At 44.2% G+C, this 25,812-nt stretch overlaps 1 protein-coding gene across 2 annotated transcripts in view; it reads left to right on the forward strand.

Moving 5' to 3' along the window:
* ZNF277 (zinc finger protein 277) overlaps positions 1-25,812 on the forward strand; it is an 88,438-nt gene that overhangs the window by 23,619 nt on the left and 39,007 nt on the right. For both annotated transcript variants that reach the window (XM_073328108.1, XM_073328109.1), the window contains exons 2-4: positions 14,098-14,296; positions 20,191-20,279; positions 21,560-21,642. In XM_073328108.1, coding sequence (XP_073184209.1) covers positions 14,098-14,296; positions 20,191-20,279; positions 21,560-21,642 — 371 coding nt within the window. The remainder of the gene's footprint in view (positions 1-14,097; positions 14,297-20,190; positions 20,280-21,559; positions 21,643-25,812) is intronic.

Consider the following 25,812-nt stretch of genomic DNA (forward strand, 5'->3'; position numbering starts at 1 on the left):
CCTCCTTATCAACCTCCTCCTAGCCCTGGCCATTTACAAAACCAGGGAGAGGAGGTTGGCCGATGGGGTTTCCTGTGATTCTGGGGACTATTTCCACTCTTCAGTCCGTTTACGCATCTGGGCAGAGTTCCTTTGGGTGGCGTCCGCTGGCTCCCTTGACATCTTCGAGGAGCAGTGGGCGCTCTCCGGGGTTCTCTGCTCATTGTCCCTGTTGGGTTCCCTTCATTTAGCCCTGTGACCTCACTCCTGTTCCTGTTATCTCCTTAGTTGTCCCCCGCAATTATTTGAAATCCCAGACCTGTGGATCCTCCTCTTAGGCTGGGGGAGGGTCTTTTAGCAGTAGGCAGTCTTCTGCCCACCCACTTCCTGGATCCCAACAGGATCCAACCATCTGCATATGCTTGGCTTGACTGGACTGTCCCTTAGCTCGCCTCAGCCACTGAGCATTACATTTATTGAAATGAACTTAATTCAGCATTTATTGAATTGAACTTAATTCAGTTTCACTTAAGTATCTTTAGGAGTTTGTTGTATTAGAAAGGTAAATGTGAATGTATTATTGTGGAATTGTGTGTAAGGTCTGAAGGGGAGAGAGCTGGCTAATGTAAACCCTGGGAAATGTTATGTCCTTTATATTATTCGAAACAATGTAAACTTTTAAAGTGGTTTTCCCAGGAAAACTCTAGAGGGAAGTGTATGCAAATGTAACTTCTCCAGTTATGGAAAAACCCAACCTTTGGAGGCTATCCCCTGAGAAGAGATCCATTGTACCTAGTCTCAGATCAAAGACCCAGACTGTACAAAGGAGAGACTAAACTTTTCATGAGTATGCCCGTCCTGAGCCAAGGCAGTTATGAATGTGTGATCATAGGAAAAACCTCTTGGTGGGGTTTAAGGACTTCACGTGCCAGAGCCATTGTTGGAGTTGGGCTGATCTCTGGTAAGCTTATTAGCATGTGCATAGGTTCTTTTATTGTTTTATGTATAATGCTTTTTAAATTAAGAATAAATGTGCTTGGTTAGAAAGAACTGTGTGGTAATTTAACTGTGGGCAATTATGCTGTTTATAGCCTCTGAGGAAGGGAAGCAAAGCAGGCCTGCTGAGATGGTGTAATTTGCTGGGATATTCATAATGTATGCAGGGAGCTTTGCATCCTGGAAGTACCCTGGTCAGGAGTGGGAGAAAGATGTCTCTCTCTACCCAAGAGAAGTGATGGGGAGAGGGAAGCTAGAAGCCTGAAATTGGGTGCCCTTGCTGAACTATGAAGGGGGAATACAAGTTCATGTGTTCTGAACTGTGATAGATGGTACAACAGTGTATCGCGCTTGGAAATGGTTTGTCATGGCACATTTTGCACTATGACTTTGGAGCTATGAAAGGAGAAAATTTAAAAGCAAATATCTTTTTGATAATTAGCAAAACAGGAAAGAGAATATCTTCTATTTTAAAAGTAATAGGAGGATGTTTTTTGAGTACCATACGTCTTAATTTTTTCCGGTATAAATGTCTCTTAAATATCAGTAATAGATTGTTAATACTTTGAACGTTAAACTGATGTGAGTCTAATTCTCCACAGTCATGATGTTGTAAAACCAGAGTAACTCCACTGAATACAGTAGCATTACTCCAGATTTATTGAGAGCAGTTTAGCATTGTTTCCTGTTTGCTCTCTACGGATCAGTTTCTGCGCTTAGCTACACTAATCCTAAGTAACTACCTTGATGTTAGTGGACTTATGGAACTCCAGATTTGCACAGTATTATTCTGTCTATAGAAGTATTTAACATACTATAAATGGAAGAATAGGAATGTTTGTGTATTGATTACAGTTGGGCTCATAATATATATTTTAAAGACATATTTGTCAGTTTCATTTAAGGGTGGAACATGCACATAATATATATAATCTTAAGATATCCCATGATGTTTTTTGTTTTGACATGTATCTTTTGTCTATGTTGAGGTAGATTTTTTTAATTAAAAAGAAAAAGTTATGACATGCATTGGCATGTGCAAGTCAACAAACTAGTCAGTAATATTAATAAATAGCATTTATATTTTAAATATGGTCTTACTGGCGGGCACATTGGTTTTGTTTTATTTATTTCTAACAGTTAAGATTTTTATTAATCAATTTTCCACCTCTTCCATTCACTGGTTCTCTGATGCCTCCACTCTGGTACCCATAGCAACACTTGTTAGTGCTAATGAAACTGCAACATGTTAAGCTCCCCAACAGAGCAGCCCTGTTAAATATGGCTATTAAACACAGTTGTATTTCTGTTAGTTCCAGCTCCTGCTATATGGAAACTCTTTCCTGAGATATCAGGATTTGGTGACTTATTGCTCTTCTTAAACCTGTCTGATTATGACTGGAATGAAGTCTCCTATTAGGCTGTGGATGCTCCAGACTATGTACAATTTCTATAAAACTGACAAGGTTTAGCTGTAGGATGAAGTAATCTTTTGAAGTACTAATTTGCATTCAATGAAATGCTGCTGAGGGTAGAGGCTGATTGATCTTGGGGAAGCTAGGAGATGTGTTGTCTCCTAGAGCACATGGACATTTTAACTAACTCCCACGTATCACTGATAGTGTTTTAATGAGCAGAAATAATGGCCAAATAATCCTTCATGAGCTAAGACGGAATGGTAATTCAAGTTAATAGGAGTTGTCAAGGTTCCTTCCCCACTCTGAACTCTAGAGTACAGCTGTGGGGACCTGCATGAAAAACCCCCTAAGCTTATTTTTATCAGCTTCCCCAAGGTACAAACTATTTTACCTTTTGCCCTTGCACTTTATTGCTGCCACCACCAAGCGTCTAACAAATATATAACAGGGAAAGAGCCCTCTTGGAAACGTCTTCCCCGCCCCCAAAAAAATCCTCCCAAGCCCTACACCCCCTTTCCTGGGAAGGCTTGATAAAAAATCCTCACCAATTTGCACAGGTGAACACAGACCCAAACCCTTGGATCTTCAGAACAATGAAAAAGCAATCCGGTTCTTGAAGAGTTTTAATTGAAGAAAAAGTAAAAGAATCACCTCTGTAAAATCAGGATGGTAAATACCTTACAGGGTAATCGGATTCAAAACATAGAGAATCCCTCTAGGCAAAACCTTAAGTTACAAAAAGACACAAAAACAGGAATATACATTCCATTCAGCACAACTTATTTTATCAGCCATTTAAACAAAACAGAATCTAACGCATATCTAACAGATTGCTTATTAGCCCTTTACAGGAGTTCTAACCTGCATTCCTGCTCTGGTCCGGGCAAAAACAACACACAGACAGAGAGAACACTTTGTTCCTCCCCCTCCCCCCCGCTTTGAAAGTATCTTGTCTCCTCATTGGTCATTTTGGTCAGGTGCCAGTGAGGTTATCTTAGCTTCTTAACCCTTTACAGGTGAACGGGTTTTTTCCTCTGGCCAGGAGGGATTTAAACGTGGTTAGCCTTCCCTTTATGACAGGAGTGCTTGAGCTTTTTACAATAGCTAGCTGGGAAATTGTTCTGTGTATTTTGATTCTTCTTTCACTGAGAACATGTTTTTGATGTGCTGTTTGGATGGAGGGGGAATAGCATGCTGTGTGTGTAATTAGTTGTAAATAGTGTTGGGCAGTTGTTAATCATCTATCTTTGACACTCTGTAAAATAAAAAAGAAATTCTATAACAAATGGAAAAGCTTTTCCAAGGGTATCACTATAAATTGCTGTGCCAGTTCAGTATTAGCAAGTCAGCAGCAGAGAGAAGTTGTAATATGTATAAGACATATGTAGAGCCAATGTGTTTGCTAACCTATTATAGATTTTTTATTTTTTTCTGTCCCTTCTATTAAAGCTTTTAATGTACCTATTTGTAGAAAAGTGTCTAATGCATAGGTTTGCATTTGGTGCCAACTTACTTTAGAGAATTTATTTAAATACTTTTGCTCGCAATGACAGACGTTAATGTTCTCACTGTATAGAAAAAGATCGTTTTTCCACTTCTTCAATAGATGTCGGTTGGTCTTATGTGAGGTGGTAGTTTTGGGGGGAGGGGCTGTTTAATGCATCTGGGTTTTTTTGTTTTTGTTTTCCTCTGCTCTTACCTTGTGCCCGTTGTGGTAACTCATTTTACTTACCTGTGTCTTTTTGTTGCATTCATTTTTATTTTAGGGTCATTTCAAGTTCTCCTACTAATCTCCTCATGATATTAACCAGCTGTATTAATGAGATAATAAGCCAAGCTTGTTGCTCATGAATTGATTTATTCAACTGCTGAATTTAATTAGAAAGACACTAAACATTCCAGCAGATGTTCTTATTTGGTTTCATTATACTTGTGTTCTCACACAGGGGTTTATAAATATATACTGTACACCTCTATTTACATAATATACACTTAAACCTAAAACCTTAGTGTACCAGAAATAACAAAATATTGACATTATGTGATTATGTAGTCCAGTGGTTCTCAACCAGGGATATGCATACCCTTGTACGCAGAGGTCTTCCAGGGGGTGCATCAGCTCCGATAGATCTTTGCCTAGGCTTACAACAGACTACATAAAGAGCACTAGCAAAGTCAGTAGAAACAAAAATTTCATAGAGACAATGACTTGTTTTATACTGCACTATATACTAGACACGCAAGTACTGAAATGCAAGTACAATATTTCTATTCCAATTGATTTATTTTATAACTATATGATAAAAATGGGAAAGTAAGCAATTTTTCAGTAATGGGAGCCAAAGAATCTGATGCTTTACTCCCTTGCTCCTCATCTGACCTTTTAACCCTTGAGCAATTGGGTATAAATTGCTACCAAAGCTGAATTAGGCACTCTGTGCACACCAGTGGCAGTGTTTTACACTCAATTTGTACAGGTCTAAATGACTACACCGTGGAGAATCGGGCCTGGTGTGTAAGCTCTGAAAGGAGTGTGGCTGCTCCAGTATCTTTGGCTCTTCCCATTAGCTAAAGGAGCTGGTGTCCACACTTATGCGCTTCATGAGTAAAAACTAATGGAGAGGCAAATGGTGTAACTGAGCCCTGGTCTACACTACGGGGTTAGGTCGAATTTAGCCATGTTAGGTCGATTTTAAAATGGATGCATCCACACAACCAACCCCGTTCCGTCGACTTAAAGGGCTCTTAAAATCGACTTCTGTACTCCTCCCTGGCGAGGGGAGCAGCTCTAAAATCAACCTTGCTGGGTCGAATTTGGGGTAGTGCGGACGCAAATAGACGGTATTGGCCTCCGGGAGTTATCCCAGAGTGCTCCAATGTGACCGCTCTGGACAGCACTTTGAACTCCAATGCACTACCCAAAGAATGTTTTCCCTAGGAGATTATCAGATATACAAAGGAAAGCAAAACATGGCAAGGTTAGTGTTCTCTCTCATTGGAAACATGCAACATAGCCTTCCATATACAGAGTCTGTTCTTCTTGGCCTGCGTAACACAATGGGAGCGGTTGCACACAGGACTTGACTCTAGGTCACAAGTGTATGCTGCAGTTCTGTGGCTAATTCTTACTTTGGGTATGTCTACACTACGAAATTAGGTCAATTTTATAGAAGTCAATTTTTAGAAATCGATTTTATACAGTCGATTGCGTATGTCCACACTAAGCGCATTAAGTCTGCGGAGTGCATCCTCACTACCGTGGCTAGCATCGACTTATGGAGCGGTGCACTGTAAGTAGCTATCCCACAGTTCCCGCAGTCTCCGCCACCCATTGGAATTCTGGGTTAAGCTTCCAATGCCTGATGGGGCAAAAACATTGTCGTGGGTGGTTTTGGGTATATGTTGTCGGTCACCCCTCCCTCCGTGAAAGCAATGGCACGGAATTGTTTCACGCCTTTTTTCCATGCAGTCGCCATATCACGGCAAGCACTGAGCCTGCTCAGCTTACTGTCACAGCAGCTGTTGTGTCCTGGGTGCTGCTGTTAGCAGACGGCGCAGTAGGACTGCTAACCGACGTTATCCACCGCTTCCACTGCAACTCTGCTCCCCTGCAGACGCCATACCATGGCAAGCATGGAGCCTGTGCAGCTCACCATCACCGCTGCTGTTGGGAGCATTGTAAACACCTTGTGCATTATCCTGGAATATGTGCAGAACCGGGCTAAGAGATGCAAGCACGAGGAGGATTTGATGAGGACATGGACACAGAAGTTCCTGAAAGCACGGTCTATGGCAATTGGGACATCATGGCGGCAGTGGGGCTGGTTGATACAGTGGAACGCCGATTCTGGACCAGGCGAACAAGCATAGACTGGTGGGACCGCATAGTGTTGCAGGTATGGGATGATTCACAGTGATTGCAAAACTTTCGCATGCGTAAGGCCACTTTCCTGGAACTCTGTGAGTTGCTTTCCCCCACCCTGAAGCACAGGAATACCAAGATGAGAGCTGCCCTGACAGTTGAGAAGCGAATGGCAATAGCCCTGTGGAAGCTTGCAACGCCTGACTGCTACCGGTCAGTTGGGAATCAATTTGGAGAAGGCAAGTCTACTGCGGAGGCTGCTGTGATCCAAGTAGTCAATGTAATCATTGACTTTCTGTTATCCAGGGTAGTGACTCTGGGAAATGTGCAGGTCATAGTGGATGACTTTGCTGCAATGGGGTTCCCTAACTGTGGTGGGGCGTTAGATGAAACGCATATCCCCATCTTGGCACCAGATCACCTTGCCAACTAGTACATAAACTGCAGGGGGTACTTCTCAATGGTGCTGCAAGCACTGGTGGATCACAAGGGACGTTTCGCCGACATCAACGTGGGATGGCTGGGAAAGGTGCATGATGCTTGCATCTTTAGGAACTCCAGGCTGTTCGAGCAACTGCAAGAAGGGACTTACTTCCCAGACCAGAAAAAAACCATTGGGGATGTTGAAATGCCAATAGTTATTCTTGGGGACGCAGCCTACCCCTTGCTCCCATGGCTCATGAAGCCTTACACAGGCAGCCTGGACAGTAGTGAGGAACAGCTCAACTATAGGCTGAGCAAGTACAGAATGGTGGTAGAATGTGCCTTTGGACGTTTAAAAGCTCGCTGGTGCTGTTTGCTGACTAGGTCAGACCTCAGCGCAACCAACATTCCCACTGTTATTGCAGCTTGCTGTGTGCTCCATAATATCTGTGAGAGTAAGGGGGAGACGTTTATGGTGGGGTGGGAGGTTGAGGCAAATCACCTGGTGTCTGATTTTGAGCAGCCAGACACCAGGGCGATTAGAAGAGCACAGCTAGGCGCACTGCGCATCAGAGAGGCTTTGAAAACCAGTTTCATGACTGGCCAGGCTACGGTGTGACTGCTGTGTGTGTTTCTCCTTGGTGCAAACGCACCCCCCTTGGTTGATTTTAATTCTTTGTAACCAAACCACTCTTCCTCCCCCCTTCGAAATAAAGTAACTATTGTTTTGAAACCATGCATTCTTTCTTTATTAATTTTAAAAAAGTGAGATAACTGACAAGGTAGCCTGGGTGGGGTGGGGGAGGAGGGAAGTACAAGGCCACATTTGCTTTTTGTAGTCACACTACAAATCAAACTGTTTGAATGACAGCCTTCTGTTGCTTGGGCCATCCTCTGGAGTGCAGTGACTGGGTGCCTGGAGCCACCACCACCCCCCTTCCTGTGTTCTTGGGCATCTGGGTGAGGAGGATATGGAACTTGGGGAGGAAATCAGGCGGTTATACAATGGATGCAGTGGGGGTCTGTGCTCCTGTTGGCTTTTCTGCAGCTCCACCAGACGCTTCATCATGTCTGGTTGCTCCTCCATTAGCCTCCGCTCTTTGCGCTCCTGCCTCCACTCTTCGCGCTCACTTAATGCTTTCCTGGCCTCTAACACTGAATGCCTCCATGCATTGGGCTGTGCCCTATCAGTGTCGGAGGACTGCATGAGCTCGGAAAACATGTCATTGCGAGTGCGTTTTTTTCGCCTTCTAATCTGCAATAACCTCAGGGACGGAGATGATAGGGGGAGCGTAGAAACATTTGCACCTGGCGGAGAGATAAAAAGGGAGAGTAAAATTTAAGATGATACATTTCTGAGAACAAAAGGGAGACTCTTTCACAGTGAATCAAGCAATTCACAACAGACAGCACATGTGCTTTAGGCACAAGGTCGCATTTTGCCTTTTATATTGAGCGCCTGCCAGTATGGTGACACATCACATACAGCTGGGCAACAGAATTCGGTTTCCAGGCAGCCATGGTAAGGCACAGGGTACGCAGGGTTGGCTTCTTACGCATAACATGTGGGAATGGTTTCAAACTGCTGCGCCATTCTTTCCCATAGCAAGCAATGGGTTGGGTTGGGTTTAACATTTAAAAGGAGGGGCTGTGTTTTTGGGGAGAATGTGCAGCACACACCTGCCTCCCACCCCACCTCGTGGCTATTCTCTGGGATGATCCTTTCATTTCTCCCCCCACTGCGTGGCTTTTCTCCGGGATGATCCCTTTTAGCCGAGCACACACAGCCCAGTATGAACGGGGTCCTTTTCCTGTTCCCTTACAAAAATTCCCCTATTTCAGCCAGGTGACCATGAATGATATCACTCTCCTGAGGCTAATACAGAAAGATATAGACTGAAAGTTGCTTGAATGCGACCAAAACCCAGGACCATTCGCTGCCATGCTTTGTGCTACAATGGTTCCAAGATACTTGCTACTGGCATGCTGTGGTAAAGTGTCCTACTGTGGATGACGAAATAAGGCAGCCCTCCCCAGACACCTTCTGCAAAGGCTTTCAGAGTACCTCCAGGAGAGCTTCATGGAGATGTCTGGGGATAGAGCGGGAATCCTCCAGCGACATGTGAACAGACTTTTCCAGTAGCTGTACTGGCCACGAAAGCATCCCAATTCTTCAGGGCAAATCAAACGTTAAACACTATTGCTTTTGAACCCTGTTCTTTAGTTACAAATGTGCACTCACCGGAGCTGCCTTCTCCGGCTTCAGAGTTGGGTATTCCGCCTTGGGAGGGTATTGGCTCCAGGGTGATGAAAAAGTCCTGGCTGCCGGGGAGAACAGATTCATCACTTGCCTGCTGCACATTCTCTTTCTTCTCCTCCTCCTCCTCCTCATCCACAAAATCCTCCTCCCTGTTGCGTAAGACTCCCCCATTGCAGGTGTCCATGGACAGTGGTGGGATAGTGGTAGGATCCCCTCCAAGAATGCCATGCAGCTGATTATAGAAACAGCATGTATGGGGGTCTGACCCGGAGCGCCCGTTTGCCTCCTTTGTCTTTTGGTAGGCTTGCCTGAGCTCCTTAACTTTCACGCGGCACTGCTGTGTGTCCCTGTTGTGGCCTCTCTCCACCATGCCCTGTGAGATTTTGGTAAATATATTGGCATTTCTTCTTTTTGCCTGCACAGATGCTTCTCCACATACAGCAATCAGAGCCAGTGTCTCCCTTTCGGTCCATGCTGGATCTGTTTTGCGATTCTGCGGGGACAGCATGGTCACCTGGGCTGCTGAGCTCGCCACGCTTACCAAACAGGAAACGGGGCTTTTCCTGTGTACCTCGCTAGTGCATCAGAGTTCAAAGTGCTGTCCAGAGCGGTCACGTTGGAGCTCTCTGGGATACCTCCCGGAGGCCAATACTGTTGATTTGCGTCCGCACTACCCCAAATTCGACCAAGCAAGGTCAATTTTAGCGCTACTCCCCTCGCCAGGTAGGAGTACAAAAGTCTAGGTTAAGAGCCCTTTAAGTCAATGGAACAGAGTTGGTTGTGTGAACGCATCCATTTTAAAATCGACTTAAAGCGGCTAAATTCGACTTAACCCTGTAGTGTAGATAAGGGCTTTAACTGACAAATAAGTAGAAAATGCTTAAAGGCTTTACCATTTGCAGCTAACCTTCTTTTGAGTGGTGAATTCCTGCCTGTTTTCTACTATTATTTCAGATCTACAGCCATAAAATCACCTGATTGTAATATCATAGGTATCGCTGATAATTTAGTGTGGGATTACACAGGCAGAATACCTTGTCTGGAACACTTGATATAAAACACCCATATACTGTAATAGGTGATCTTTTTTTTTTTTTTTATCTGTATAATGGCTTTTACTTAGCGTGATTGGAACTAAAAATGTTCCAGTAAGGAAAATGAATTAACTTTCTTACAGCTGTTGCACCATTTGCAGCTCAGGTTTGGCTATTCCCTATAGCTTTTGCTCAAGGAAAACCGAACCCAAACTATCACTTCCTTCCAGTGGCGGATTACCATACAGTGCCAGGGGCCTTGGTCAATTGGGGAGCCCCCGCAAGCCGGAACTCCGACCCTTCCCCCGTGCCTCCTCTCCCTCCCCCTGGGGCTCCACCACCCTGCTCCTCCTCCTCCCCCCCCCTTGAGACCCCACCCCCTGGCCAGACCAGATGGATGCAGGAGCTGTGGTCCGGTGAGCAGTGAGCATATTCCTCCTGTGCGGAGCACCCCCCAGCCCGTCTCCCCCATGCGGAGCTTCCCCCCACTCCCGAGTCCCTCTCCTTTTCCCTTCCTCCGTCGTGGAGCTGTCCCCTAACCCCCCCTTTCCCTCCTCCCTCCTTCCTGGAGCTGCCCCCCACCCAGCTCCTCTCCTTCCCCCTCTTTTACATAGTGAAACACACAAAGGTTAAGTGAATTGCCTGCAGTTAAACACAAACAGAATCAGGTATCACTGCTAGTTAGAGAACTCAAGAGTCCTGACTGATGGTCTCCAACACAACCACTAGACTAAAACCACTGTTTTAATAGAAAACCTCATGTCTTAGTTAGTACAATATTTGGCACTTAGGCAGAGTTCTCTGGCATAATGCTGTAATGGCATAATGCTGCAGCTGTCCACTCTCACTCACCTGAACCTACAGGCTCCAAAACTACTGCCACAAGTATCAGCAGGGTTATTCATTCAGAACCAAACAATTTATTGACAAGATGACATATTTAAGGTGGCCACATTTTTAGTGCACTGAACAGTTTATTTTCATTCATATTTATTTCTGTGCTGCCCGGGCAGCTGTGGGGAGCCCCGGACCCTCCACCTGTCCTGGGTGAGGAGCTGGAGTGCCCAAAAGCAGCCTCCGGCCTGGGTCCCTACCCTCCAGGGCGCACCATCCAGGACAGATGGAGAGTCCAGGGCTCCCCCCAGCAGCCCAGGCTCTCTGGGCAGCTCTTGCCATGGCCTGACTTCCAGCCAGGCCAGGAAGCAGGGTCATGGGCGGAGGGGGCAAAGCAAGTGGTGGGGCTCTGGGAGCGCATGCGGGGGGCCCCAATGTTCTTTGTGCCCTGGGCCCCAATAAATCTTAATTCGCCTCTGCCTCCTTCCTCTGGTTCTTCTCTTATTACTACTTATTTGTATTATTGTAGTGCCCACAAGTTCCAGATGGGGATCGGGTCCCATTGTGCTAGTAGTGTGCATACATATAACAAAAAGACAATCCCAGAGAAGCTACAATCTAACTCTTGTTTCTATAGATCAGGGATCGGCAACCTTTGGCACACGGCTGTCAGGGAAATCCACTAGCGGGCCGGGACACTTTGTTTACCTGCAGCTTCCGCAGGTTTGGCCGATCGCAGCTCCCACTGGGTGCGGTTTGCTGTTCCAGGCCAATGGGGGCTGCAGGAAGCGGCGTTGGCTGAGGGATGTGCTGTCTGCCCACTATGTTGGAGGAAGGAAACCCCACCAGCTGGATGACTTGGTAGAATCTCTACAGCCATGGAGTTTTCCCATGATTCTGAATTGGAGGGGCAGGGGGGAGTATTTCTATTTCTGGGCTTGTCCTCAGCTATGTGTTGAAAAGGGGAAACTGGGGGGCCAGTTCTTTACCACAGCTCTTTAGCACAGCCACAGCCTCAGCCTCAAGCACTTCTGCTATTTTCTATAGATTAAACAACTGGTGGATGTCACCCATTAGTGCCTTCCATATAACAATACTCCCATCTCAGCTCTGCCTGTCCTCCCAATAGAGTTTAGTATGTCGACATGCTGAATGACTTGTGTCCCAGCCAGAAAAAAAGAATAATGGGAAGCATAGGGGTATGCATACAGACCCTGGCATGGGGAGCAGATCTAGTCTGGCTTGAGGAGGGGAGTGGGGCACGCAGAACCCCTGATGGGGGGAGAGATTAGGGGACCCTGGTTTGAGGTGGGGGGTAAGACAGAGCCCCTGGCATGGGAGCCCTGCTGTGGATGAAGGAAGGGATGAGGGACATGGAGTGAGGGATCAAGGAAGCACACAGCCCCTGCTGTTAGGAGGGTCAAAGGGGAATCCAGGTATGGGGAGAATGGGAGTGCACACAGTTCCTGCCATGGAGGAGGATGGGGGGGCATATGAAGAAAGTGGGAATGGGGGTGCACGCAGCTGCTGATGTGGCAGGAGAGTGGTATAGGAGGGGGAAGTGGGGATCACACAGAACCCCTGGCAGGGGGAAGACTGGGGGGAGTAGCAGGGGTCCCTGAAAAGCAGGGGGATGAGAGGATGGCAAACAAGGAGCTGTGGGGCAGTGGAGAATAGAGGGATGGAAAGAGCCCCTGGTGTGTGCAGTAAGACCAGCTGACACACTCTTCAAAGTGTGCGACGCCCTGCCCCTTGCCTCAGTCTACAGTTCTCTAACAGCTCTTTTATAATAAGGTGACCCCGCTGGAACCACATTTGGAACAGTAGTTTGAGTTTTGAATAATAATTATTTGTACTACTATGTGTGTGCCCTGTGGTGGTTACATTTTAATCCATTTAAGCACTGTGCTGAAGGCTGTAGAGTTTTGTTCTGTACTACCTATTTATTCTGCTGCTCAGTGTTTTGCAGCAGAGAAGTACCAAGGATATTTTCATGTAATTTATCTCTAGTTCCCTTCCTTTATTTTCATCTGCACTAAATTCCATAAACTACTTCAGTTGCCCATGCTTCTAGTCTAGCAGTCTACTTTTAATTACCTTTCCTCTGTATAGTCTACTCCCCCAGTTACATATCAGCATATTTGTTCACCTGTGTTTCTTGCCTCCTGCAATTTCTGTGCCACTCATTTTCTGTGCCAAGTTCTCCTTAATCCTGTCATCCTGTCATCCTTATCCCAGGGGTTTAGGTATGTCTCCCACTACCTTTTCATTGCTTTTTGTAAGTCTTTCTTCTGATAGGTTTTGGTTCAAGCAGAGTCTGGGGGGAGGAAGGTCTTTCATGACTCAGACAGGCTGGGTACTGCACCCTGGTTCCCCAAGAACACAGATCTGATAGGTAATACTTAATATGTGGGTCATAACAGCTCCTTTCCCAGCACGTGCACAGCTGAGAAATGTTTCAGCAGATCCAGCTCCTCCAGTGGAGGCCTCTCCATCAGCAAAAACCACATCTGTGCGACAAGAAACGTTTTGAGTCAAACTAACAGATGCCTGGTGGAACAAGGCAAATTATTTATATAATCATGCAAAAGTGAGTGAGTGTTAAAAGGTTCCTGTAAACAAGAGATGGTCTGTACTAACAGGGATCAATTCACATGCAAAAACAGCCCACCCTATACAATCTAACCTTTTATTATCAGGTTATTATTATAACCTGAGGAAGACCTGAGGAAGAGTTCAAAAGTTCGTCTCTCTCACCAACAGAAGTTTGTCCAATAAAAGACATTACCTCACCTACCTTGTCAACCTAACACACATCCCTCACACACACCAGCATGTGGGCTAGTTTCTGAGAAAATAAAGTGGGTCCAACTTATGGGAAGAAGCTTCCCTGCACTAATAACCAACACACATATCACCCAGACCATACTACATGACACATACACCCTGCCTTAATGTCAGTCATGGATCACAGTTAGAGCTTGTTCCCCTGTGCTGTCAGAGCCTCATCAACCCACTCTAGAAGTGGTGCCATTGGCTGGCTTTGAGGAAGAAACATTTGGTGGCCTTGCTAATAAATCTGCTCCTTGCTGTTGTTGGCGGAAGCCATGTTAAAGCAACAAAAGCTGTTTTCCCTTGCTCCTGATTCTACCTACACTGCTTATGAGTCATCCATACAAAATAGGGTTTTGAAAGAATGTTGGTTTATTTAAGATTATTTTGGAGATTAAAGGAGAAATTGAAGTCCAACAAAGATTTTTTTTTTTTTTTTTTTGCTTTTGTTTCCTTCAGATAGTGAGTGTATTTTGGAGCCACTGTCTTTGCCAGAAAGTCCATGTGGTGTAGCTGCTGTGGAAGAGTCTCCATCTGTGCCTTGTATTTTCTGTGAAGAATATTTTCCACAAGCAGAACAAGACCAACTTCTGAAGCACATGATTATTGAACACAAGCTTGTCATAGCAGATGTCAAGCTGGTTGCAGATTTCAGAAGGTAAATTTTTCTCAGTTAAAATAGATCATGCAAATGTGTAAATAAGATGCGTACCGTGGATCACCTGGTATGTAACTTTTTGATACTTTTTTGGAACATTTGCAAACTTATCTAACAGTGTTGGTTTGATGTTATTTATAGTGTATTGCTTGAAACATACAAATAGGTAATTGTGATTGGTAGTTAGGACTTAGGAATTGCCAACTGGCAAGAAACCAGTTGTCCAGCTAATCAATAGCAATGTCAGTGTCTTCAGATGAAGTTATTTTGTTGTATTGACAAGTTCTGTTGATTTCATAAAGCACACTGTGTCAAAGGGCTGACCTCTCCAGGGTGTCCCCTTGTAGCCTCAGAAAGGGCCCTGCAAGGAGTCCCATGCTTCAATATCCCTCTTTCACGCACTTAGTTCCCCTCTTCTCAGGGTCCTTTCACCTGCCCACATTCATTTTCCTATGTGGTATGGCAGCCCTCCTGGCACACCTTCAGTAGTGGGCTATGACAGAACAGACGTGTCTGCCTCACTTTCCCCTTTCTTCTGGAGTCCCAGTAATTCCACACCAGTTTTCAGAATAGAAATAGCCCTTTGAGAGAGAAATTTATTACAGAAAGTCCCTCAACCATAGTCGAGTTTCCCCAGCCCAACTTCTACACGCACTTTTTCAAATCTGAACAGTCCATCCACACACCAAATACAGCTCCAGCATCTCACCATGCCTCCAGCTCTCAGGTACAGCTCCAATGTTTTGCACCACACCTCACCCCAGCCCCTCTGTATGCGGTGTTTCTCTGCTGTTTCCTTCCCAGTTATGATTTCAGCTTTTGCCTGGAAACATCAACAGATTCACCCCTTCATCATTCCCCAGCCTTCTGCCCTCTCTGTCCCCCAGCTTCAGCTCCCTGACTCAGAGAGCCAGCAGGCATCTCCCTCTGCTGCTTTCAGCCTCCAGCCCTTTCGGGCCATGGCTCTCTGGCCTGGAGAAGTTTGTAGGTGAACCCCCCATACCCTGACTGCCCTCTGCTTTCACCCACCTGATCTGGCTTCACTGCTCAACAAGGGAACTCTCACCACTCCCTCTTTCAGGCATTCCCTCTCTGAAGACAGAAAATATGATGTTGCCTCTATATAAATCCATGGAACGCCACCATCTTGAATACTGTGTGCAGATGTGGTCACCCCTTCTCAAAAAAGATATATTAGAATTGGAAAAGATTCAGAAAAGGGCAATAAAAATGATTAGGGGTATGGAGTGTCTGCCATATGAGGAGAGATTAATAAGGCTGGCACTTTTCAGCATGGAAAAAAGACGACTAAGGAGGGATATGATAGAGGTCTATAAAATCATGACTGGTGTGGAGAAAGTAAATAAGGAAGTGTTATTTACTCCTCCCCTTAACACAAGAACTAGGAGTCACCAAATGAAATTAATAGGCAGCAGGTTTAAAGCAAACAGAAGGAAGTATTTTTTCACACAATGCACAGTCAACCTGTGGAACTCCAGGGGATGTTGTGAGGGCCAAGACTATAACAGGGTTCAAAAAAGAACTAAATAAATTTGCAAAAAGAAAAGGAGTACTTGTGGCACCTTAGAGACTAACAAATTTATTTGAGCATAAGCTTTCGTGAGCTACAGCTCATTTCATCGGATGCAGCTTATGCTCAAATACATTTGTTAATCTCTAAGGTGCCACAAGTACTCCTTTTCTTTTTGCGAATACAGACTAACACAGCTGCTACTCTGAAACCTAAATAAATTCATGGTGGATAGGTCCATCAATAGCTATTAGCCAGGATAGGCAGGGATGGTGTCCCTAGCTTCTGTTTGCCAGAAGCTGGGAATGGGTGACAGGGGATGGATCACTTGATGATTACCTGTTCTGTTCATTCCCTCTGGGGCATCTGGTATTGTCCACTGTTGGAAGACAGGATACTGGGCTAGATGGACTTTTGGTCTGCCCAGTATGGCTGTTCTTATGTCGCTCTCAGCCCAGCTCTGCTCTTCTGAGCTCCCTCTCCGGACTCTGGGTACTGAGCTCTCTCTTTCTGGACTCTATGTTCTCTCTTGCCTTTTGGGGTGTCTCTCATGTACAGCTTCCAAGGGACCCCCTGTTGTCCTCATTACACCAAATTAGGGTGTATCTGGACTGGAGGAGGAGAGCTGGACCTGATTTTATTTGAAGGGCCAGCTATCTTGTTAGACACACATTTTGGTTTATCTACTTTTTTTCTGTTTTTGACTACCTTCCTCTCATTCTGAGGCCTTATTCCCATCTCTGCATGGCTACTGTCTAGCTAGTTCTTTCTGTCTTGCCTTGTTCTCTATCACTGGGCGTGAGTAATTCAGAATTTAGTGATGGGAGGGTTGCCTAAGAAGTCGTATCAATTTACCTTAATTAGGCCTGTATTGTTCCATTTCGTTTCCACTTTATCCTTGACTGTGCCATGCAGTATTGCCACTTCTGTGTAACTGAGATCCCTTCCACAGTTACATCATTGGTCGTCCCAGCTCTCTCCTACATCTCCCTCAGCAGCTAGCTCAGGTCCAGCTGGCTCACAAATCTAGATGTGGATTTGTGTATAATCTCTTGCTTGGAACTCTACCCTACTGCATGGTACTGTGTGGTATTAGGCCACCAGGCTGGCTCGTATCTACTCTTTTTTGTTGTTTGCTTTGTTGAAATGATACGTTTTAGTAGGTAAATTATCCACTTAAAACAAAGTAGGTCTCGGCACTTACACAATACCCACTTTTCTGGATTCTTGTGATCAGGCTCACTTACAAAGCAGTGATTTATGTCTAAATACCATGGTTTATAGTGAAAGATTAAGATGAAACATGGGAAATGAAAAGTAGGCCACATAAAATCCTAAGAATCATTCATTTGTTCAGAAGTGTAAGCTTAACATTGCTAAAATCAAATAACGGCACTTGTTTCTGTTTGCAATCTTCTTTGGAGATAATGCTAATTTCTTCATATAAACAAAAAATGAAGTGTTCACTAAAGGAATGCTAATTAAATGGTGCTGTTGGGATTGTTCTTGCTACAGAAATGTAATTTAAAATCACCTTTTCTAGAAAATTGCTATTTAGATTCTCTTTCCTGCTAATGCAAGTGGAAAGGAACCAAACCTGATTCAAAGTGGCAGCAGGATGTGAAATGGTGAACCTCCAACTTTGCAGCATGCTCTGCCTTGCTTGCTGTACTGTCTCCAGTTCTGCAGAAGCCCTGTTACTTCTACAATGTGAGGTTAGACTTTTTAGCTATTGAAGGGGCTTGCCAGAGTAGGGGGGAGCTGGAGGGACCTCTTGTCCACAGCATTTTAGCCTGCAAATCCCTGGAGAGTTCCTCTTAGAAGATGACTATTCAGGGCAACAAGGAAACTTGGCTATACACAAAATACACCAACTGAAAAAAACACCAACATTTTTCTCCTGTCTTTCAGTTGTAAGAATTATAATTGATCCTTACAACAATAGTATCTGAAATGTTTTAACTTACCAATGTGGATTTTTAAAAACATTCGTAGCATCTACTTAACAGAATATAATTTCCACTGACAACTTGGGCTTTGATCTTGCACACAGTTACACGTTATGCTCGTGAGTTGTCCCATTGAGTCATCTCATGAGTAAAGTTAACCACATATATAAGTGTTTTCAGGATCATGTTTAATTTTAGTATTCCAAATAACTAGCAGGTAGACTGTTCTGGTTTACTTCCCCCACCCCCGCGCCCCGACCAAATCCTTAGCTTTTTGGAACAAGGACTGTCCCTTATCTGTTTGTACAGTAACTCCTAACATATGGGAGCCCTTGTCTTGGTTGGGGCTTGTTAGTCCTACTGTAATTCAAGTAATAAATAATAACAAAATCTTGGTTTAAACTTTCTAAAACATTAATTGCAATTGTTGCAGGATTTTCTGGAGAAATCTTCTTTCCCAGTTGAGGGTGGTTAGAGTTGGTTTTGTTGTTGGTTTTGTTTTTTGGTGGGTGGCAGAGGAAGGGTTTTTCTGCATTTCTACTTCTGTTAGCCTAGCTACAGGCCTCAATTTGTTCCTCTGCAAAAGAAAAATCTTCTCTAAGTGGAGACTCTTTTTGTCCCAAATTTCTTGCAGAGACATTCATTATCTCTTTGTTAAAGTTGAGATGTGGTTATAATATTTTGAGAGTCCTTTCAGTTTCTGACTAGAGTGACCTGGAGCTTCTCTACACGAATACTTTGTTCATGGTAGACTGGGGTGTACATCAACCCTGTACTATCCTGCCACACGCTAAATATCCATGTGGACATTGCTGCAGTGCACAAACATTTCCATAGTGCACTTTGACCTACACAGCTTTGGGAATAAATTAAAGCTCACTGCGGAACTGTTAGCATTGCAGCACTGTCTGTGTGGACAATTAGTGCAGGGCAGATTAACACCCTAGCTTGCTGGAAACTAAGTGTTGTGTAGACAAGCCCTTGGATTGCCGTATTTCCCTATGAATGCAGTCATAATTAACAGATTATAAGGCCAGAAGGAATCACTGTGATCCTCTAGTGTAGTAGTCCCCAAACTTTTCAGCGTCGTGCCCCCCTTACCTGTCTGCGACCCACTCTTCCCCTGGAGTCGGGAGCAGGGATGTGGACAGGGATATGGGAGCCGAGGCTGGGGATGCAGCTAGAGGCAGGTCTGAGGCCGGGAGCAGAGCCAGGGTCAGAAACGGAGCCGCAGCCAGGGGCCAAGGGTGGGGCCACATCTGGGTGCAGAGCTGTGGCTGGGCTGCGGTCAGGAGCCGGGGCCAGGAACCTGGATTGGGGGTGGGGCTGGAGCGGAACTGGGAGCGGAGTGGGGCTGGGTGGCGCTCCCTCTCCACCCTCTGTGGGGGGGTGGCCTGGGCTCCGCTGCACCCCCCCCCCGGACATTCCTGCCCCAGTTTGGGGACCTCTGCTCTATTGTCTGATCGCTTACATAATACCAGCTATAGAATTTCCCTGATTCAGTTTCTGTTTGAACTGGAGCATATCCTTTAGAAAAGCATCCAATCTTGATTTTAAAATTGCCAGTGATGGAGAATCTACCACAATCCTTGGTAAGTTGTTCCAGTGGTTAATTAACTTCACCGTTAAGAACTTGAATTTGTCCAGCTTCAATATCCAGCCACTAGATATTGTTATACCTTGTGTGCCCATTACCAAATTTTTGGTATAAAAGCATTCAAGTTTCTCAAGTTGATGCTTCCATCATGTCTTGTATTTTTGCATGTGTCTCAAATAACTCTGAGTCGTAACCTGTTCCAGAAAGAGTAAACACTGGAGTGCTGTTAATGCAATCTTGTAAGATGAACTTCCATCCTGGTTTCTTGTTATGCAGCATCATTCTCCTTAGAACTTCAGAGTAGGAGAAGTTCACTAATTTAGAAACAAACATGAGAATATCTTCGTATTTTAGGGCCTGCTCCAAAGTAAATGGAAATGGTAAATGGATATCACATATAGCTCCCATCTATATCTAGTATTTTGGGAATTTCTAAGTATTTCTTTTTAGTAAAAATGTAACCGAGTGATGGGTCTTTCTAAAGATGTGACCAACTCCCATTACTTATGTGAAGCTTGATCCAAAACTCATTGAAGCCAGTAGAATTCTTTTTCACGGACTTCAGTGAACTTTGGATCAGGCCTGTTTTTGCTGAAATCGGCTTAAGTGAAGCTGAATAACTTTCATGAATTGGAGAGCAATTTCACTTTAGTCTCGCAATACATGGCAGCTCTACAGAACCAGCATTGGATAAGTAATTTTACATTCAAAAAACTCTTTGACATAAGAATTAAAAGGATGGGAGTAGGATACAGCGGACCAGTAGTTTAGGAAATGCAGTATTCTTCCTTCACATACACGCGCTTTTTTTTTTTAGATACATTTTATATTGGAAGAAGAGGTTCACGGAGCAGCCCATCACAGATTTCTGTAGTGTGATAAGAACAAATTCAGAAGCTCCAGTAGGTAAGTGTGCTCCTTATCTACCCTGCTTATTTCCTGACCTGATATACTGTGGCCTGTACTATAGGCTCAGTCCTTTAAAATGGTGAGCATCCGGGTACCAGTCCAGCAAAGTATTTACACATGTGATTAAAGTTAAGCACATACTTAAGCTCCTACCTATTCAGCTCAGCACTTACATGCATGCTTAGGTCCACTGACTTCAGTGGGATTTAAATGCCTGGCTGAATAGGAATGAGCCTAAGTACATGCTTGAGTGTTTTGCTGGATCTGGGCTAGGGCGCTCAGCAACTTCCAGGATCAAGCCCTGGAAGCAGCATTGCTCTGCAAAGGGAGCTCAGGTACCAACTGTGTGAATGGGAGGCACAGTTCTCACAGAGCTGCCCCAATGTGCAGGGAAGCACACCCACTGAAATACTTCAGCTCCGCACACCTCTATGGCCAACTCTTGTGCACAGTTGGGTCATGGCCTCACTTCTTCTCCCACTCAGTGGGAACTATTACCACAGGAGGAAATATTCAGTGCACTAAGAGTACCAAGACGGCAGTTGTGTCTGGCCTCTGCAAAAGATCATCTAAAGCTCCGACAGCTCTGCTTTTCTGGCACCATGGAACATTCTTTCTGGGCAGGAGACAGATCTTTCTCAGGGGCCAGTCCAAGGCTGTTGAATGAGCTTCCCCAGAAATTAAGGACCATCACAGACCTCACCAGCTTTATCTCCCAGTTCAGATCAAACTTCTTCAGTCTTGTTTTCTCTAATATAAACTCATAGCAGTGTGTATATAAAAATAAAACACAATCCCCCTGCCCCCACACACACACACACAATTCTCCTTCTGCTGAGAGAAAGAGACCAAACCACATATTGCAGATGTTAGTTGCATCATTAAATACACAACTAGAACGTGTTCAGCTACAACAGTGACAAGGGCCATATAAGAACCTATATACAATAGAGGGGGCACAAGGAAGTGGGGAAGCTATGCAAAGGCTGTGCACATTCTGGCCTTATATAAATCGACTGGTGGTGTAAATGGCTGCAAGTCCATTTATATTAATGGGATTTTGCCTAGCTATGCCTGGCTTTGACCCACAAATAACTCCAGCAGTGTAAAATAAAACTGTAGTTCTCTTAAAATGAAAATTACATTAATTTTTTAAATATTTAACTGAAACAGTCTAATTATATCTGAGGCTGGGGGAAAAAATTAAGGTTGAGCATGTTACAGGGCAAAACAGCTGCAAATGTCTCCTTTACGTTTATTTTTTAATCTCTTAACAGAGGAACAGGACAATTATTTTCTTTTATGTGATGTTTTACCAGAAGACAGATTACTAAGAGAACAGCTCCAGCAAAAGAGACTGGTAAGTAATTATTTTGAGGACTAAGTACCTTAAGAAACTGAAACAACATAATGTAAAATCAAATATGTACATTTGTATGGAATTAGAGGAAGGCATTTTATGCTGAACTGCAGAGATAAATCTTCATTTTAGCTTGTTTCCCTGATTGCCAGTTTAAAAACACAACAACAAAACACATTTTCTTGGCGTAGTTTTACCTGCAGGCTGTATGTCAGTGTTCACTCCAGTGGGAAATATGCCCAGAGCAAAAAAAGAGCTGAATGTGCTGAATAATTTTTTCTCGCAAGCATGTGACATGCATTAGCACAAATTTTCCTGTGTGTAATAATAATACGCCAATCCTGTGGTTTAAAAAATGGGAAGACCAGAATGGCATTTTGAGGTCTTACAAAGGCAAATCCTCTTGCTAGCCCCCCTTCCCCATCCAACCCAGTAGCTGTGGCTTGGCAGATGAGAGGGAAGCTGTATCTTTTCTTAGCCACTCTGCAGAGCAACATTAGCCCACTGACTGAAGAAGTGCTTTAGCCCAATGCACCCCACAGTCACGTGAGAGCGCACCAGAGTATTGGGCCGCAATTAATCCTCTGGGCCTGTGGAATATGTGTATCCCTGGCACAGTACTCCAAATCCTCCTTTCCCTTCCCACTTCCTCCCCCCACACACATTAGCTTCACTGCCAGGGGTTCTCTGTGCCTTCAGAGGAGGAAGCAGGAGTTGCCCTACAATGTGAAATCTTCATTGCTGTGTACATTCTCTGGAACTGCAGTGATAGCACCAGTGGGTAGGTAGATGGGGAGGGGGAAACAGATAGTAAATCCATTGGTCCCTACCCTGCTCCTCTTCTGATCTGTTCAGAGAACCTGGGTACACCAAATTGTAAATTCTTTGGGGCAGGGTCCATGTCTTCCAGCATGTGTTCACAGTGCTTACGTACAGTCAGGTCCACTCCCAATCAGGGCCTTTGTGCGATACCACAATAAAAATAGCCCAGGGAGTCTTCTGTGCATGGGGTTTGGATTGTATTTGCATCAGACCCACACCAGCACATCTGCAATTAGGGACTTCCTCGGCTGCAGCCAGAAGTGCAGGATTTGGCCCAAAGCAAACATTGCTTTTATCAAAGGTTAACTGTGAAGTAAAGAAAAAAAAATTAAAATGTTTGTGCCCTTTATTGCTGTTTTATGAAACTTAAAGAATCCATAATTTTTCTGCCCTTTTCTGAATCTTAGAAATGTCAGATCCTGACTTTCTGCTTTTTATTGAAAACCTGAGGCTGAACCCTGAGCTGAAGCTGCAGCTGTGGCTAAGAAAGTCACAGCTCAGGTTTCAGCAATAAAGGCATCCAGTTTTTCACTTCCCTTTGCTGCAATCTGAGTGTTGATTTGCAGGTAAAACAGTTATTTTGCTTTGTGAAGCCCTCTGCCTCTGAATAAATCCAACATTTAAGAGTCAGCTGACAAATAGGTTTGTGTGAGTTGTACAAAAGAAAAGATCAGAACTAATATGGCTTCCATTGATTTCCCTTGCTTCTCAATTCAAACCTTCTGTCTCCAAGGGTTTGTCCACAGTAGGATAAAAGTTGTTTCAAGCTATATTAGCTAATACATTTTATTTAACATGTTTTAAAACTCTGGTGTAGATAGGGCAAGTTGTATTGTGACACATCAGCTGGGCAATGAATCCTATGCAGGGTTAAATATCGCTTTTTATCTCAGTGTGATCAAAAAAACCTATGTGGTTATTGCTCGCAGTACTTACTGTTCTTCACTCAGTATCTTAAAGATTGCCTCCAGCATTTCCTTGCTTTAGCCTGGTCTCTCCTGATCCTTGCAATCACTGGGTTTTTGACAACACTGTCATGTCTTCCAAGACTCCATTTCCTTTTTATAGTTATGCCACCTCTTTGGTGGTCACACCAAATCCTGCACTCCAGCCTTGTCCATGCTCATTCCTCACATGGCACCCTCAAATGCCTCATGCTACCCTGATACCTCTGCAAGCAGCTAGCGTCTCAGAATCATAGAACTGGAAGGGACCTCAAGAGGTCATCTAGTCCAGTCCCCTGCACTCAAGGCAGAACTAAGCATTATCTAGACCATCCCTGGCAGGTGTTTGTCCAACCTGCTCTTAAAAATCCCCAATGATGGAGATTCCACAACCTCCTTAGGCAATTTATTTCAGTGCTTAACCACTCTGACCGTTAGGAAGTTTTTCCTAATGTCCAACCTAAACCACCCTTGCTGCAATTTAGGTCCATTGCTTCTTGTCCTATCCTCAGAGGTTAAGAACAACAATATTTCTCCCTCCTCCCTGTAACAACCTTTTATGTACTTGAAAACTGTTATCATTTCCCCTCTTAGTCTTCTCTTCTCCAGACTAAACAAACCCAGTTTTTTCAATCTTCCCTCGTAGGTCATGTTTTCTAGACCTTTAATAATTTTTGTTGCTCTTCTCTGGACTTTCTCCAATTTGTCCACATCTTTCCTGAAATGTGGTGCCCAGAACTGGATACAGTACTCCAGTTGAGGCCTAATCAGCACAGAGTAGAGTGGAAGAATTACTTCTCGTGTCTTGCTTACAATACTCCTGCTTATACATCCCAGATGATGTTTGCTTTTTTTACGACAGCGTTACGCTGTTGACTCATATTTAGCTTGTGATCCACTATGCCCCCCGCCTCCCCAATCCCTTTCCACAGTACTCCTTCCCAGGCAGTCATTTCCTATTTTGAATGTGTGTAACTGATCGTTCCTTCCTAAGTGGAGTACTTTGCATTTGTCCTTATTGAATTTCATCCCATTTACTTCAGACCATTTCTCCAGTTTGTCCATATCATTTTGAATTTTAAATCCTATCCTCCAAAGCACTTGCAACCCCTCCCAGTTCGTTATCATCCAAAAACTTTAAGTGTATTCTCTATGACATTATCTAAATCATTGATGAAGATATTGAACAGAACCAACCCCTTCGGGACTCCACTCATTATGCCCTTCCAGCATGACTGCGAACCACTGATAACCACACTCTGGGAATGATTTTCCAAACAGTTCTGCACCCACCTTATAGTAGCTCCATCTAGGTTGTATTTCCCTCATTTGTTTATGAGAAGGTCATGTGAGACAGTATCAAAAGCCTTACTAAAGTCAAGATATACCACATCTACTGATTCCCCCCTAGCCACAGGGCTTGTTACCCCGTCAAAGAAAGCTATCAGATTGGTTTGCCACGATTTGTTCTTGACAAATCCATGCTGTTACTTATCACCTCATTACCTTCTAGGTGTTTGCAAATTGATTTCTTAATTATTTGCTCCATTATCTTTCCAGGTACAGAAGTTAAGGTGACTGGTCTGTAATTTCCCTTTTTATACATGGGCACTATATTTGCCCTTTTCCAGTCTTCTGGAATGTCTCCCGTCTTCCATGACTTTTCAGAGATAATTGCTAATGGCTCAGATATCTCCACAGTCAGCTCCTTGACTAGACTCAGTCTAGGATGCATTTCATCAGGCCCTAGTGATTTAAAGACATCTAACTTTTCTAAGTAATTTTTGACTTGTTCTTTCCTTATTTTAGACTCTGATCCTACCTCATTTTCACTGGCATTCACTATATTAGACGTCCAATCGCCACCAACCTTCTTGGTGAAAACCGAAATAAAGAAGTCATTAAGCACCTCTGCCATTTCCACAATTTTCTGTTATTGTCTTCCCTCCTCATTGAATAATGGGCCTACTCTTTCCTTGTCTTGATCGCTTGTGGCTCTTACAGGTGAAATGCATAATTGCAGTTTCCTTTTAAATTGGTGGCAAGCTGGGAATCGTGTGAAAAAACTGGTAGGCTTGAGTGTTCAGAAGTCCCTCTGCCCTTCTCCCAGTAGTCTGCCAAATACTGTCTCCGTCCTTATGGAGTCTGGCTACTCTGGACATCGAACAAGCTATGAGACTGACCTTTAATATGCTGGCAGATAGCCAGCTCCTCTCTGTTGCCTCTCTTGACCCTCATTAGCTCAGCAGCGATTTCTCTCAGCCAATCAAATTCCTTTGCTGTTTGCTTAGCATTCTCGAGCAGGTTTTTTTCATGCCTACTATCATTAGTTAAGCAACTCCTGTTCTGGCTCACTTTGTGAAGTACGTTTGAAAACTCCCAGTTTGAAAACTTCTGTGTATGG

The sequence above is a fragment of the Lepidochelys kempii genome, chromosome 1 (assembly GCF_965140265.1).
Source record: "Lepidochelys kempii isolate rLepKem1 chromosome 1, rLepKem1.hap2, whole genome shotgun sequence".
NCBI lineage: Eukaryota > Metazoa > Chordata > Testudines > Cheloniidae > Lepidochelys > Lepidochelys kempii.